The following is a 16,073-nucleotide window of genomic DNA, read 5'->3' on the forward strand; positions in this document are numbered from 1 at the left end:
CTATTGAGGTGTTATTACTGTTCTACATTTGTAAAAAGGTATACCTGCGGTATACCTTACCCAATTAATTGACTTATTGTTAAGTTATCACAGACACATGTTGAACTTCTAAAGTTTTGTCGATCTGTGAAAATGTTTGCAGGGTGTATTTAATAGTCTGAAGTTACTGAAAAGTTCCCCTCCCCCCATGGACATACGAAATTGTGTTATTTTTCAATGGGAGCTGTAAGTTATAGATGAGCCCTAAAATAAACTATCTATTGTTCCAATAAAGCGCTCAGGACAGTGCAATTCCGCTGTGCCTAGTAGAGGGCGCTACATGTCAGTACGAGCTCGCGGCCTTTAGATCTTTTTGTCTGAGAACTGGATCCCGCTGCCGCTCTACAGTGTGTGCGATTGCTCGGAGCCGCGTCCGTAACACACTGTCAAACCACTCCAAACCAATACAATTGCTACCAAATTTATTCGCATTACATCCTTTACTATGGCGATTTTGGATTCCCGTTAGAATTGGTCGTATTTCTCAATGATCGTTAGAACTTAGTGTGGGGAGAATTGGCTTGGTTTCTGTGTGCATCGGTCTTTATTAGCGAGCTGGCGCTCTTGCCATTAGATATTTCTTTAACTTTTTAAACACTCAGCTTCGCGAATGACTGAGCGCCGGCGGAGTATGGGATCCTTGGTGTCTTAGGAAGCAACCGAGTGGGGTTTTAACCGTTTTACATGCAAAAACAATGGCAAATTCGACGGGAAAAAATCTACCAGATCAGCGGAGGAAAGGGCTGGCGTTCCTGGATGAGCTGCGGCAATTTCACCAAAGCAGAGGGTGAGAATGGGGCATCTTTATTCCTTTGAAAATGCTAAAAACATAATTTGCATGGGACTTGCAATGGGATATGACTGTTACCGTAACATTGTTGCACATATTTTATGTTTTCTGTTTTCAGATCACCGTTTAAAAAGGTCCCTATCGTGGGTGGAAAAGAGCTGGACCTCAATGCTCTTTATATCAGAGTCGTTTCTTTAGGTGGATTTGCTAAGGTGAGTGGGGCTAAAAGTGGATTTTTCACACTCGCGTTTCTTTCTGAATTGTGGAGTAGCCCACCACTTAACTGTCTTGGCACATCAGAGATTGGTCTCGAGGGTAAACGGTTGTAGAATATATAGGATTGAGTATGGCCTTGTGCTAGTTTGCTATCAATGCATTGTGGTGGCTTGTTGTGTATGATTTGAATTGAAAGTCCGTACGTTAGCTACAAGGTTTGAGTCTGCGTTGTTGGAGTAACTCAAAATTAGCGGGCACGTATACCATCGATTACTCGCTGAGTGCACGGGCGAGGTAATGAACATACTCGCCGGGATAAGCTTTGTGTGTACATTTGACCAATACATTGGTAGTTTGTCCGCTCATCGCTCTGGCCATCGTTGGGTTCATGGTTGGAGATAGAATGTAGGCCTCACGCGGGCCTTTACTAAATACTGTAAATGTACAGAATGACCCCAAAGAAGACAGGTCGCAAGCTAGCTCCCATGGTAGTGCTAGATGGGGTAACTAGTGCGATTTCCTACTGGTTCTGTGGTTGCGAATATTGTTGCCTCAAGCGTAGCCCCACTTCAGCTTGTTTGCACGCTAGTCATACCAGAAAAGTAGTGTTAGCTATCACTAGCTATATTGCTAATCGTAGCTAACTACCTAGCTGCTTGCTAAGCCACCGTACAACCCACAGTTGAAGCTTGGTAGCTATTGTTTCTTGCCCTAAAGTAATCAAGCAGTACTGTACTTTTATTTCGAATGCTACTATATATATATGACTTGAACGGAATGACAGGGTTTTATTACATATTTTTTAAGTATCCACATTTGAAAGCCTGTTATTTTTGAAAATTGTAGCTAAAACAAGCGTTAACACTAGGCTAGCTAACAAAGATATTATTTCAGGTTTCTGACAAGAATCTGTGGTCTGAACTTGGAGAAGACTTCAACTTTCCAAGGAGTTGTTCCAATGCAGCATTTGCTTTAAAACAATACTACCTTAGGTAAGTAGCAGAGGAGCACACTGTCAGCATGTGGCAATGTTTACAACTCGTAAGCGCTAGCAGCACTGCACAGTCCAGTTTGAGTGATTGTTTAGAGCATGTTACATTTCTGTAAAACTGAAGCCAAAGACAACATTCATTACATACCCACGCTGAAGACTTATCTGCAGCGAAGCCATGTATATAGACGTGTCTATAGATATTTACATTAATGTATTTGTGCATTGTGTATTTTGTTACTCGAAATGTATAGGATTATAATTAGGAACTCACGGATACTACAAATAAAATCAGTTGAGTTTTCAGTGCAGTTTCGGTAAAATAGGGTCTTCTTTTTAGAATCTTACATTTGTTTACTTACTAAATGTTCTGCTTTGTCCAGGTTTTGAAACTGCATCGAACAGGCTTGGTTTAAAGGTTTTAGGCTGCCTTACCCCTTTTTTTGTACTGTAGCTCCTCATGTTAATATTTACTCCATGGGTAGTCACCAACCCATGTTTCCTTTATATTGACTATATTGCATGAATTGACCTAAACAGATACAGAGCAATAAGTCAACATTAGGGACAGCAGTGTCTTCCTCAGTCTTTGATTTTGTATGGAAGAACTACTCGTGTAATATGGACAGAGTTTATTATGGCACTTTGATCGGTAGTAAACAGTTAGGACATCATTGGATACATTAAGATGCACACAATACCGCAAAAAAACAGATTATTGCAATTGTGTGGATAAAATATTTGCATTCTTAGGTAAAAGTGCAATTTCTCCAAACTAATTGGGATGTGGATTAATTTGGTAATCTAGAGGAGTGATACCACAACATCCTTCTTTTCTTGGGTTCTTGTGATATGTCATATATCCTAACCTAGTTATAATACCAATGAGGATGTCTAACTTGTCAGAGGTGGTAGGTTGTAGTACACCGAGGTCATAAACAAGTTTGTTGGGACACCTTGAAAGCTGAATAATATGTAAAATGGTAATAAGTCCTTATAGATACGCGTATAGCGTTACACAGTATCTAACGTTGACAAAATGGCCAGAGATCTACCATAAATACTGTTCCAGACAACCTAAAGGTGTTGGACGGAAGTCTGACACATGCTCAGAGAAAACACATTGGACGCAGCATTAAGCTGTAGAAATGCCCAAATAATTACATATGTTGACTTAATGGTAAAACACAAGGATTTTAGTTGGTCTAATCTTTACTGATTACATTTAGTCATTTAGCAGACGCTCTTATCCAGAGCAACTTGTACAGTAAGTACAGGGACATTTCCCCCGTGGCAAGTAGTGAAGTTCCAAGGACACAACGTCATTTGGCACGGCGGGGAATCGATCTGGCAACCTTCTGATTACTCGCCCGACTCCCTCACCGCTCAGCCATCAGACTCTTTACGGACCAAGAACAGCAAATTGAAGACATGACCAATGCAATGCTTTAATTTCTTGCATAATTGTTTTATATCCACTGTAGCAGCTTTACATTATTGAAAGAAAATATAAGCCTAATGCCTAAACTTAAGGTAAGACCATCATAATGAGACAAGCAATCATTTTATTTATTTATTATCCCACTCTTTGGAGATCAGTTTTTCCTGTGGATATTAATATTCAGTGAATTAAATAGAATTATAATTCTTGCACTTTATCTTCATTGAACTTATTAGTGGTCCCAGATGATAGTTCAGATGGAAGCCTGTTGTGTCTGATCTAAGTTGTGAGAACAGATTTGGTACGCGAAAAACAATGTGATGTAGGGCTTGAAATTATGCTCCCGAAATTGTCTGTGACCTCAAAATATATTTATTAAGTGCAAATAATTGTTATGGTGCAATCTGTTTTAATTTCTTTACAAAATGCTTGCTATTTGACCTACTATACAGTATGTGACTACTGTGAGCTGATACAGAGACCTGTCCACCGTTCTATCCGTTCCACAATTTTTTAAACTTCATCTGTACAGATCTAATGCAGAACGTTAATATTAGCCGTCAGTCACTGCGCTCCGTTGTCACGTGACAAGGAGCTAACCAACGCGCCAAATAAATCCAGGGCTCGATTGTCACGTATTCACCGTGTTTTTAGGTAAAATTTTAGTTGCGGTGCTCCTTAATATTCAGTGGGTTCTCCTAAATTATTGCTTCCGCCTCTTACTTTTAAAAGTTGGGAGAACCAGTGCCACCAAGTAAAAAAGTTAATTTCAAGCCCTGTGATGCCATTGCTGGGTCCAGCCACTGAGTCCTGGAGAGTCGTCACTTTTTGATAATAAAGTTAAGTAATTACAAAACTGTCTCAGTTGAGGATTTACATGGATGATAGATTAGGGTAAATCTGTTTGTCTAAGGATAATACAGAAGACACTCTAAAATCATGGGAAGACATCTCAAAACTAAATTAAATGTCAGTCATCACCCATAACAAAAGTCACATGAGTTGATTGAACTGTAGCTCTTTTCCTAATATAATGATAATCAGCTGTTTGAACTTCACTGCTCTTGGCAACCTATATACTTTGGTATTTTGATAAATATGCCATGTGCTTGCATATTTATTCCCATTCCCATGCAGGGAATATCCATACAAGGTGTGGATACTTGCTGTCGAGACACATTAACAAATGCTATGTAAATTCACCACAGTGGTTCCAATATGTACTATTTAGTGAGATTGACTGTAGATATTATTGTACTATTGGATAGCATACACTTAGTCGGCAACTAGTTTGTGACTATCTTAATTCCCAAGTGATCATGAAACCCTGTTAATTCCCAAGTGATCATGAAACCCTGTGAATAAACTTCTGGCATGTAAATCACCAATCTGGTGGGTAAAGGTGGTCAACCGTCACCAACTTGATTGCCAGGTTTTTGTTTTTAAGGAGTAGGCAAAATCAATTACAACAGAATATCCTATGTGGGGGCGGGTTCGATCTGAAAACTCAACAGTGGAGTGCTGTTGAGACATTTTAGTATACAACAAATGTGACTTTAGGTGCTCTGATTGGTTATTTCTATCCAATTGCGACAATTTGGTCTGTATGCATAATGCCCCATGGAAATTGAAAATGAACAAAGAGGTTCCAGACTAAAATACATAATTTGTGAATTGGTCTGGCGATGCCAGGCTAATCATTCCCTAATATCTACATGTACATTCTGAATAAGGATACAGTGGTGACTAGTTCATACAAAAATACACAAGGAGCACAAATAATGCATTTTCATATTTTCTATTGATTCCTTCTATTTTCAAAGACTAATAGATAGACTAATGCATTCTGCAGAGAAGGGAGACTGGCAGTGGTCACGGTTTGGAATGGAAGGGAGAAAACAGGACAGAGTACCAGGGCGGATATCGCTATAAACTACGCTATTGATGACGTAGTTAAGGCTGCAGTCGGGTGTTGCTTAGGCGGCCGCCTTCACTGAAAAGTGCTGCGGGAAACCCTGTACTTTCGACCATGCGTGTATTTTAAGGTTTGTAGAATAACAAATGTAAGAATTTAGATTGTAACACTTAAAATCATCAACAATGCTGTACCTTAAAAAATTATAATGTTGTTTACAATTGAAATGTAGATTACAATAAAAAAGTATATCCAGTAGGTGTTACCAAGATTCTATTCATCTTATTCTACCAGCCTAGTTACAAAATGCAGTCTACACACCCTAATTCTGCTCTTTGCATGCCTCTCCTAATTTATACTTTGCAGCTTTCATGGCCTCTTGTCTTGTGAGACTGCTCATTCAACTTTTCTTTTTATTGTTTGTCCAGCAGAGGGCATCCAAACTTTACAAGTAAGCAGGCTGGCCAGTCAAGAGTGGCACTCTTGTACACTTGATCCAGCTGACCTAAAATTACATCAGTTAAATACTTATTGTTTTAATTAAAGTAGACAATATGTTGCATCTGTAAACTGTAATACAATTTCTCTTGCAATTGTCTCATAATTGAGTTAATAGGCCCATATTTGAATTATAATGATAAAAAGAGAATTGACTAAATGTCAGCCAAATGTAATAGTGAAATAACAACCCAAAATCATTGCATTTGTGGTGCTTTCCTGGTGACCCTGGTTAACAATGATTAAGATGTGCAGAAAGGCTATACACAAGCAGCTGCTACCCCTACCCACTCCTTCCTCTCCCTGCTGCCCATGCCCAGACAGCATTTGATGACGGTGCATAGTGCCTGGCTGGTGCATCTCCAAATGGAGGCTAAGTGTATTTATAGTGCAGTGTGTCACAGTGCGAAATGGGGATTACCCTGGCTACGGTGAACCAATGGGCCTCCATTCAGAAATGGGCTCACTTGGTGACTCATTGCAGCAACTGTGCTTGGCAATGACTTTCAACACTACTACTGATCAGCTGTGTGTGTGTGTGTGTATGTGCGTGTGAACTAGGTTTTCTAATAGTTCTGAATGTTTATTTTCACTCCGATTTTTGTGGATGCTTAATGAGAAGCTAAACTTGATCATATATATACATTTTCACTATTTCCAACCAAATTTACTGTGTGTTATTGCCATTAATTATTTTATCAATTTAACAACCCCCAATATTGGCAAAATGAGTGGAGTTGTTTGGCTCAGCTCTTATCTTTTGTGACTGACCTGCAGAATTTGCAGACCTCTTGTTTGTTCTCTCTGAGAATACATGTCCTTGTTTTCAGATATTTAGAGAAGTATGAAAAGGTCCATCACTTTGGTGAGGATGATGAAGAGGTGCAGCCAGGAAATCCTAAACCATCTCTTCCAATTGGTGCAATTCCTTGCTCCTATAACTACCAGCAACACACTGTATCAGGTAAGTTTCAATCGCTCTTTCAATTTGCTTTCTTCCTATATTATAGTCAAACTATAATAATACTAGAATAAACTAGAAACTATTATATTGGTAATGTGTAAAACCTATTTCATTGACTTTTGAATGGAATTTATTGACCTTTGACAAGAAATCCGACTTCCCCACACATTATCTGGCACAAGGCTTAACCAAATTGACATTGTCATGGTAATTCTAAACTGGTATACATACGAATGGAACAATGACTTTATAAATCGACCACAGTGATACTGTACAGCTTATAGTCAACTTAAGTCATACAATGCAACTCTATAAAGCTGTCAATGCATGGACAGTTGGAATGGTAAGATTCACAAATTCACATCGGTGCACCGGCATAAAAGTACATATTTCTATTGCTCAATGGAAAAGAGTATGCTCTGAATACAGTGTGGGATGAACTCGAGATGCATTGTTTCTAATATCTTTTGCATTTGTAAAATAATTTGTTTAGTCATTTTTTCATTATTAATAGAGGACCTATGATTTTATTATTTAGAAATGTAACCAATGATTTGCAACCCTCAATTTTATATGAAGATTGATTCCTCCTCTTTAAACATTTATCAAGTACGCGCTCTCATTCCCACTGCTGTCAGTGGCTAATCCTCGTAAAATCTCTGGCAAATTGGAGGCGTGCGGGCGAGTCACATATTGTCAGGGTGGTAGAGCCACACGTTCCATTGAATTGCTATAAAATCAAATGTTTGCCGACACTTCAGACTTTTCAAGGGAGACAGACAATTTGACAAAAAATGCTGATCTGCTATAAAGTACACTGGGAGCATAACTAACATATTTGCACACCAGATTACTTTTTATTGTTCACATAGAAACTGCTTACTGCTGAGCCTACCTGCTGAAAGTGTATACTGTGTATTATAGTGTATTCTGCTGGCATTAGTTACTGCACATTGCATAATGATTTACTGTTAATTGTGGGCTTCTGTAAAAGGGGTCATTGATTAAAGAAACAAATTTACCTTGAATCAGTCACAGTTGAATAACGACGGTTCACTGGGCAAAATGGACATACAGTGAACTTCAAAGTTCATTGACACCTCTTTCCTATGCAAATCTCACAATTTAACCTCTTTTTCCTACAACATTGCCCCCTCCTCCCCCAGTTACTACTCACTAAGTATTAACAAATATATTTTTTAGACTGCTACACAGGTTATACATCATTGAAAAGCTACGATTCTTGTGCTTCTATTGAAATAAACCAATTCAAGACAACTCGCAACAGCAAGTACCGTCAACATCTTTGTCAGGTGACCGTTCCTTCAGCAAAGTCAGAGAAAAAAGTTACTACTTACCTACGATTACTTCGGAATGTTCCAGGTATGCACACAACCCATCAAAACCTCATCTGCGTATTCCCGAAGGTCCAAAGTATCTAACCATGTCGAGAAGTTGTCCAAACAATGAATTATATCCACACATAGCCACGATCTTGTTGCTTCTTTCTTCCTTTGCCAATTATTTTTATTTCAGTCTCTCACGCACTATCGCTCATAGGAGGAGATGTGGGTCGAGTACAAACGCGGGGATAGTCTTAAAATGGCCGCTACACTCTGCCCTTTAGATTGACATCTTGTTTCACCCAATAGGAGCTTCCATTCCCCGTTGACAGCCTTCTAAAGCCATCTAGGTCTGTGCGTCCTCCCCCCCCTGCCCCCCCCACACTCGTTCTAAACCAATATCTCAAACTGCCTTCGACAGGCTCTGATATAAGCTTGTTAGCCTTCTAGCTTAGCGCTAGCTGTAAATGGCGATACCCCATTTGTTATGTTTTGGTGGAGCCTTCAAAATAAAAGTCGATTGCGCAATAATGTTGACAAAAACAGTGTTCTTTGTGCGCCAATCCTGGGAATCAGATAAAGCACTCCAATTTGTTCATGCTTCAGTTTTTGTGTTTCAGTTATACTAATGTGGGATTTAGCTATTATATATGATAGTTCTAAGTACCACCTTTCATTAGAGATAACAATTATACCTTTTTATCCTAAGAATTTGACCTTGGTTACAAGGTCCGGGAGCCGCTATTGAAATGCGGGAGACTCCCAGAACTCCCGGGAGACTTGGGATGTCTGCATGTTTGTCCATATCTATTTTTCAGCAAGATATCTAGAGCTAACTGAAGCTGAGTTGAATCATGATAGTTGTTCGCGAAGCTGTAGTGCTAACGTTACCCACCTAAGTCGATCCTGTTTGCTTCGACAACAGAAGTGTAAACAACTAACGTAATAATTTCAAATGATATCTAGTCAATCTGTTAAACAGCGTTGTGTAGACACAATACATTTATTTGTAAGTTTTTATTTCAAGTCTCCACCTTCTTGTTTCAGTGAGTGCTGTGTTGGCTGTGCTGCGTCTTTGCTCCGTAGCATCACTCGTTGTAAACCAACCAATCAGCGTGCAGCTCATTTATATACTCATGAGCAAACCATAAAAGGAGAAAACCTAGCGTTTGTTTCCCGGGACAAATTCACAGGAAGCATCGGGGCATAGAACAGCACCTGGGCCATTTTCAGCCCAACCAATGTTATATACCCTATTCGGAGACCTAAAGGAACAGTGTGAAATACCCCAAAAACCCTGTCAATCACCCGTTTGAAATTGTTTATCAGGAAAAGCATGTATTGTAAGGCAAGGTCATGCCTGTCAGATACTTTTTTTTTACACTGCAAAGGACTTGTGAAAAGACCTATTTGTTAAATAGTCGGGGTTTTTAGAAACAAAAACGACACAAATGGCATGCTTGAGTTGCAGTGCTAGAGAAACAAATGTGAAATAAAAAGGGCATTTTGTCAATTTGAGTTGCTGTCTGCTTCAGAGCCAAAGTAATATCAAAATATTGTTCTGTACCATATTTTGATTAGATGTATTTCTTTTGCACATATTAAAAACATACATATGTCAATTAACAATAACAGTAAAAGGAAACGTGCATACGGGAAAAGAAAAGCCGCAGTGGTGTATTAGGGATCTCCCCCGTTTAATACTGATTGTACATTACAGTTTAACAATCTATCAAAAGTAGTCATAACAAAATTATTTCATGGAACTATTTTCTAGGCAACAATTTATAAGATTTACAATTACACAATTACAGTTGATATAAAGCTACGTAATATAAGTAAACAAAGCATTAAATTAACTACAAACTTTACTACTTACAACCATAGGTAAACAAAAGAGAAGAAGGATGAAAATATAATCGTGCAATAGAGACTTTTATGGAACGTAAATAAAATATAAATTCTTAATTCTATTCAATATAGGGCCTTTACTTAGGGGCTGGGGAATGAAAGAAAGTAGTTTTTGACATTACATTTATAGCTTATCATGGACGTAAAACTCTTTAAATGGAGGGGAAGGTTACTCCAATTAATTACACATTTATATTGAACACTCATTTGGGCTAGGGTCGTTCTAACTAGGGGAATATGTAAATAGGACCTTTGTCGAGTTTCATAAGTGTGGAATCGGGAATTCAGATTTAAGAAACCATCAAATGTGTCAGGAAGGGAATAGCTAAAAAATTGCATTCTAAAAAGTGTGAGCTGACGTCTATATCAAAAATATTCAAAATCCTAAGCTTTGTAAATATAGGCGCTGAATGGGCGAAGAAATCAGAACCAGTTGCGGTACAAACAAATCTTTTCTATAGTAGTACTAGGGGCTGCAGTGTAGTTTTGTATGCACATCCCCAGACAATATTTCCGTAGGTCAAATATGGGTATATCAAGCTATTATATATAGTGGTAATGCTTTTTTTGTGTAAGACGTTTTAATTCTTCCAACAATACCAATGGTTTTCGATATATTTTTTTACCTAACATGTGCTTTCCAAGTCAAATGATGGTTCTATGATTATGCCCAAGAACTTGACATTCTTGTGAAAGGGGCAGATGTTTTAGAAATATTTTTGCGTTTCTATCGTAGGTTTCATTTTTATTACAGAATATAAGGTGGTGTCTTCTTAACATTGACTGATAGTTTGTTTGCCTCAAACCAGGTGATAATAAAATGTAATTCTTGATTAGCTAAGTTTACTAGGGTGTCAAAGTTAGATTGGGAAAGAAAGAGATTTGAGTCATCAGCAAATAAGATGGAGAAGATAATAGAGGAAGCTTGCGCTAGGTCATTGATATAGATTAGAAATTGCAAAGGACCAAGGATTGAACCTTGTGGTACTCCACATTGTATTGTTTTCAGTGTTGAACAAGTGTCATTAAGACTTACGTATAGCTGTCTGTCGGATAGATAAGAACCATTTTATTGCTGATTTATTAATGCCATATCTTTTAAGTTTGTTCAGTGAGATGGAATGGTTTACAGTGTCAAATGTCTTAGACAGGTCGAGGAAAAACTCCTATGGTGTACTTTTTGCTATTTATCGCTGAAAAAATGTTGTCCATTAAGTGAAGTAGCCCTTCCGGAAGCCATACTGGTGTTTGTACAGGATATCATTTAGATTCTACTTGTAATGTTATGTAGCTTAGAGGGTCTTGTGGTCCGCTTTGTATTTTACTTTCTAGAGAAGGCCCAATATTAACAAAGAAATCATTACATTTATCACAGAAGTCATCTTTATTTTCGGCAATTTAGTTGCCAATTTTAATTTTGTTTGGACCAGTTGTTTTACTTGTGTCACAATTTAGTACATTAATCAGTTTCCATGTTTGCTTGATATTGCTAGTAGCATCAGTGAACTTCTTGTGGTCGTATTCTTCGCAGTTTTCATGAGCTGATTTAGTTTATTTCGGTATTTTTTGTACACACTGTGGTTTAAGGGTGTGGGGTTCTTGACATATTAAGTATAAAGTTCGTTTTTTATGCGTATGGAATTGCATATTGAATTGCATAGCATCCTATTATTTTGCATAATATTGAATCGCATTGTGTCGCAAACTCCTGTTGAATCACACTGCGTTGCAACAGGGATGAATCACATCGTATAGCATGCATGAGTAGTTTCTTCATATTTATCTTTAATGTATCAGATCATTAGCAATGCATTGCAATGTTTATTGTATTGGCCCCTGATGGAGACGCACATCGCTTAATGGACAGACAACAGCTTAGACACAGGTAGTTTTATTGACTAATTGGTCCTCCCATCCAGTTTTTATGTAGCATTTTCCAATTGGGCATTATTCAATTTCCAATAAGGAGTGGGAATTGGATAATGCCAAAAGTTACTTCAGATTAACTTCCAAATTGACTGTGTTCCCAAATAGTTAGGGAACGTACGTACATGTAAGAACAAACCAACAGAAAATAGTAGGATTTCAAATAGACTACCAATACCTGACAAATTGACTCATATATTCAGGAAAGCAAGAGAGCATCACATGGATACATTACATTTACTCATTTAGCAGACGCTCTTATCCAGAGCGACTTACAGTAAGTACAGGGACATTCCCCCGAGGTAAGTAGGGAGAAGTGCCTTGCCCAAGGACACAACGTAAATTTCAGGGACGGGAATCGAACCGGCAACCTTCTGATTCCCTAACCGCTCAGCCATCTGACCCCCCAATTAACTAATTGTGGTCTGTACTCTATAATTGGTTTGTTCGTTTGAAACCACATCCAATTGTACCCAGTTATGTCCAACTTAAGTTACACACAGAAAATGTGGGATGTGGGTGATTTTAGGTATGCAATGGCCATTAAAGGTGCCGTATTTTCCACACTATACGTCGCTCCGGAGTATAAGTCGCATCAGTCAAAATATGCGTCATGAAAATGAAAAAAAACTTATGTCACACTAGACTATGTCGCATTCATATTGATTTTTTTTTCCACAAAATCCAAGACCAAGAACATACATTTAATCAGGTTATTCAACTACACAATAGCACACAGAACAACGAGCTGAATAGGTGTCCAGTATGTTAACGTAACACATTAACAGTTATTCAGCTACACAATAGCATAAAGAACATACCTGGGAGGCTGAATAGGCCAAATTAACATAAGCTAATGAGTCCAACAAGCAAGTTACTGGTAAGCTAGTTCACCAAGCTCCCGATCTCATTCCACATCACTGAATCCGTTGAACTCGTTGGTTCATGTCAGTCAGTATGAATTAACATTTAAGAACATGTTCAATAATATATATTATTTTGATATACAAGTTGCACCTGACTAAGTCGTAGGACCAGCCAAACTATGCAAAAAAGTGTGATTTATAGTCTGGAAAATATGGTAAAATGATATTATAGCCCCATAATACCCCATTCCAGACATTTAAACGCTAATCATTGTTTAATGTTTTGCATTCTGACACACATTTGATGTTTTGTCTCTCGTCAACAGACTATCTCCGCCAAAGCTATGGACTGTCCACAGAGTTTGCACCAACATGTGACTACAACAAACTGGTGCTCTCTCTCCTGTCTGGACTGCCCAATGAAGTGGACTTTGCGGTCAATGTTTGCACTCTCCTCTCCAATGAGAGCAAGCATGCCATGCAACTGGAGAAAGATCCCAAACTCATCACATTGTTGCTGGCACATGCAGGGGTTTTTGATGATTGTAAGTATTCACTATGACCCTTGAACGTTTTTACCTGTTGACAATGACCTTAAATGTTAGGTTCTAATCGTTAACAGGTTTAAAGCTATGTTTATCACAATATATAACTTAAAAATATAGCTTCATAATTCTATTAAAATCCCATTCTTGTAAATAGTTTTTAATGTGATCTAAGTATGGATAATTAAGAGTGTGTGTCACTGCAGGTTTGTATGTATGGCAGGGAGAAATGCTTGCGTTAACGGTTTCTGTATGTCTTTTCAGCATTAGGTACTTTCTCAGCTGTATTTGGGATGGACTGGAAGGAGAAAACTACACGTGACTTTGTGAAGGTAAAGTTGACAATGGCCGTCCTGTGGTGGCCGCGGGTCCTTAATAAGTCTTAAGTCTTTAATCACTTTTCCAAAAAATAAGGCCTTAAAAAGTATTACATTGTCTTAAATTCAGATTGGATGGGTGAACATTTTTTTTGTGTCATGTCACTTCGACAATGCAGGCAATCTGTTCTGTCAGGTCGAATATTTTTTTTTGTAGGCTATATGCGCTGCGTTGTCTATGGTTAGGTCAGAGCGTAGCCTACTGCGCAGATTTTGATGACGTAAAGCATCGGCAATACAGGTAATACACCAATGGTTGATAGCCACTCAACTTACAAACATTGGGAAATTAAAGTTCAATTACAAATGGCTTGAAAAGAACGAGTATTCTTGGTTAAGGTTGGTGCCTGGAAATGCTTATGAAGCAAACTGCGTGTCGAAAGAATTTCAAACTTGGGACAATGGGGATCAGAGCGATGGAATCGCACGTGCAGAGCAAAAAACACAGAGACTACGAAGGGCACGCCAGAAGCCTGCAAGTGCTAGTTTCTGCCCCACCATTTCCATCGCTATCAACAATGTCAACGCTACAACGCTGGATGTTACTATAGGAAATCCAGAGCCAACAATGCCATCTGACCTCTGAGCAGTTACACACATTTAGTCAATGTACTTAAACTCAACCTATTATTGTCATTTTACCATACTGTTTCATTTCGAACAGACATCAGTGTGTTTATTTGGAAAGATTTCCACTTGTATTTCCATTGTAAGTTTGGTCTTAAATTTAATTTAGAAATGGTATTAAAAGGTCTCTTAAAAGTCTTAAATTTAACTTGTTTATACCCGTAGACACCCTGTAATAGTTCAAGCATGTGGCTTGTTTCTAGGGATGCAGCGAATCCCAAAAAATACTAAGCAACGTTATACCAGGAAGACAAGTGGGAAAAACTATTTTGACAAATACATGTTCCTATGTTTACCCTATCACAAGATCTGGGTCTATACTACGCAAGCTATGATGACTTTCACCTTGATATTTTAGCGCGGATGTATACCTAGCCAAATTGCACTGTAGGGGGAGAGAACGAGTCTTCGAACCTGTGTGTATTCCTTGTGTTATCACATCAAACATGACGTGTTAACATGGATGCAGCTGCCTGGTTTCCTTCAGGAAAAATGTATTTTTAAGAAGCTTCCCAGTGGAAACCTTGACAAGACTAAGGTTGTTTGCACCTTGTGCTATGCGGAATTAGTTTACTGTAGGAGTTCTCAAATACCACCTAAACGCAAAGCATCACTTAGCTAATAAGGAAAATGCTGGGCCAAGCACTGATGTAGCTCAGGGGAAGATTCGTCATCAAACTACTATGTTTGAGTGCAACCGAGGCAAGCCCGTCAGCACAGCTCTATCAGCCAAGCTAATTAATCTAATAAACAGTTAATAAACACAAGTACATCATATTGAACATCATTTATTTTCATCACCAATTATCATAGTAGAACAGCTTTCTCAAGCAGTTTGCGATGCATTTTGGAAACAGGAGATGAGCCCTGGTCTAATGCGCCACCTGGCTTGAAAAACCCGTTCTCAAAGACTTACTTTTAGTAATTATTTGGGTAGCACACACATTCTGAATGCCTTCGGCGTAATTCAAATTAGCCCTTTTAGTCTAGATTAATGCCAAGATTACAGTGAGATTAATCTAGATAATTTTTTTTAATCTATGCCCACCACTAGTAAAAACCTTCCCGTAATGAACGGCAGCGTCATTATGTCGACCAAAATAGCACACGTAGTGCAAGCGTAGGGTTCGGATTCGGTGGAATTATTTTTTTTCGAAGGTTCGGCCAAATCCGAACCCTGTCAAAAAGCCCAATATTCGGCCGAAACCAAATCCTGGATTTGGTGCATTCCTACTTGTTTCAGACTGCAGTTTGGTTTTTGATTAAAATTATCAACTGGTAATCTGACGAGGGCATCTCCAATCTCCTAGCCTAGGGGTGTTACCAGCTAGCACATCTTGGGGGAGGCTACTTCAGACACAACCCCTCCCTAGGAAGAGTCAGAGTATCTCAGGGGTAGATTTTAACCACTAGGGGCAAAAAAAACCTTGAATGGATGCGTGTGAGTATTTAGGTTTTGGTGTTTAGTTACTATTGAAAATCTGTTTGTGCTTGTTTGATAGTTGCAGAGTGGTTACATTGCCCAATAGGATTTAGAGAACTTCCAAAAACGAAGTTCTCAGAGAATAGGCAAAAGTTGTTGCTTTTTTAAATGTATTAATTAATATGACCTTGGATTTTGATG

General features: G+C 38.5%; 1 protein-coding gene across 1 annotated transcript in view; it reads left to right on the forward strand.

The window, feature by feature from the left end:
- Positions 1-322: 322 nt before the first annotated feature.
- arid2 (AT rich interactive domain 2 (ARID, RFX-like)) overlaps positions 323-16,073 on the forward strand; it is a 54,317-nt gene continuing 38,566 nt past the window's right edge. The window contains exons 1-6 of the mRNA XM_047017652.1: positions 323-826; positions 948-1,041; positions 1,940-2,037; positions 6,721-6,854; positions 13,227-13,445; positions 13,710-13,777. Of these exons, the coding sequence (XP_046873608.1) occupies positions 735-826; positions 948-1,041; positions 1,940-2,037; positions 6,721-6,854; positions 13,227-13,445; positions 13,710-13,777 (705 nt within the window). The 5' untranslated portion in view covers positions 323-734. The remainder of the gene's footprint in view (positions 827-947; positions 1,042-1,939; positions 2,038-6,720; positions 6,855-13,226; positions 13,446-13,709; positions 13,778-16,073) is intronic.

Source organism: Hypomesus transpacificus, unplaced genomic scaffold (genome assembly GCF_021917145.1).
Source record: "Hypomesus transpacificus isolate Combined female unplaced genomic scaffold, fHypTra1 scaffold_62, whole genome shotgun sequence".
Taxonomy (NCBI): domain Eukaryota; kingdom Metazoa; phylum Chordata; class Actinopteri; order Osmeriformes; family Osmeridae; genus Hypomesus; species Hypomesus transpacificus.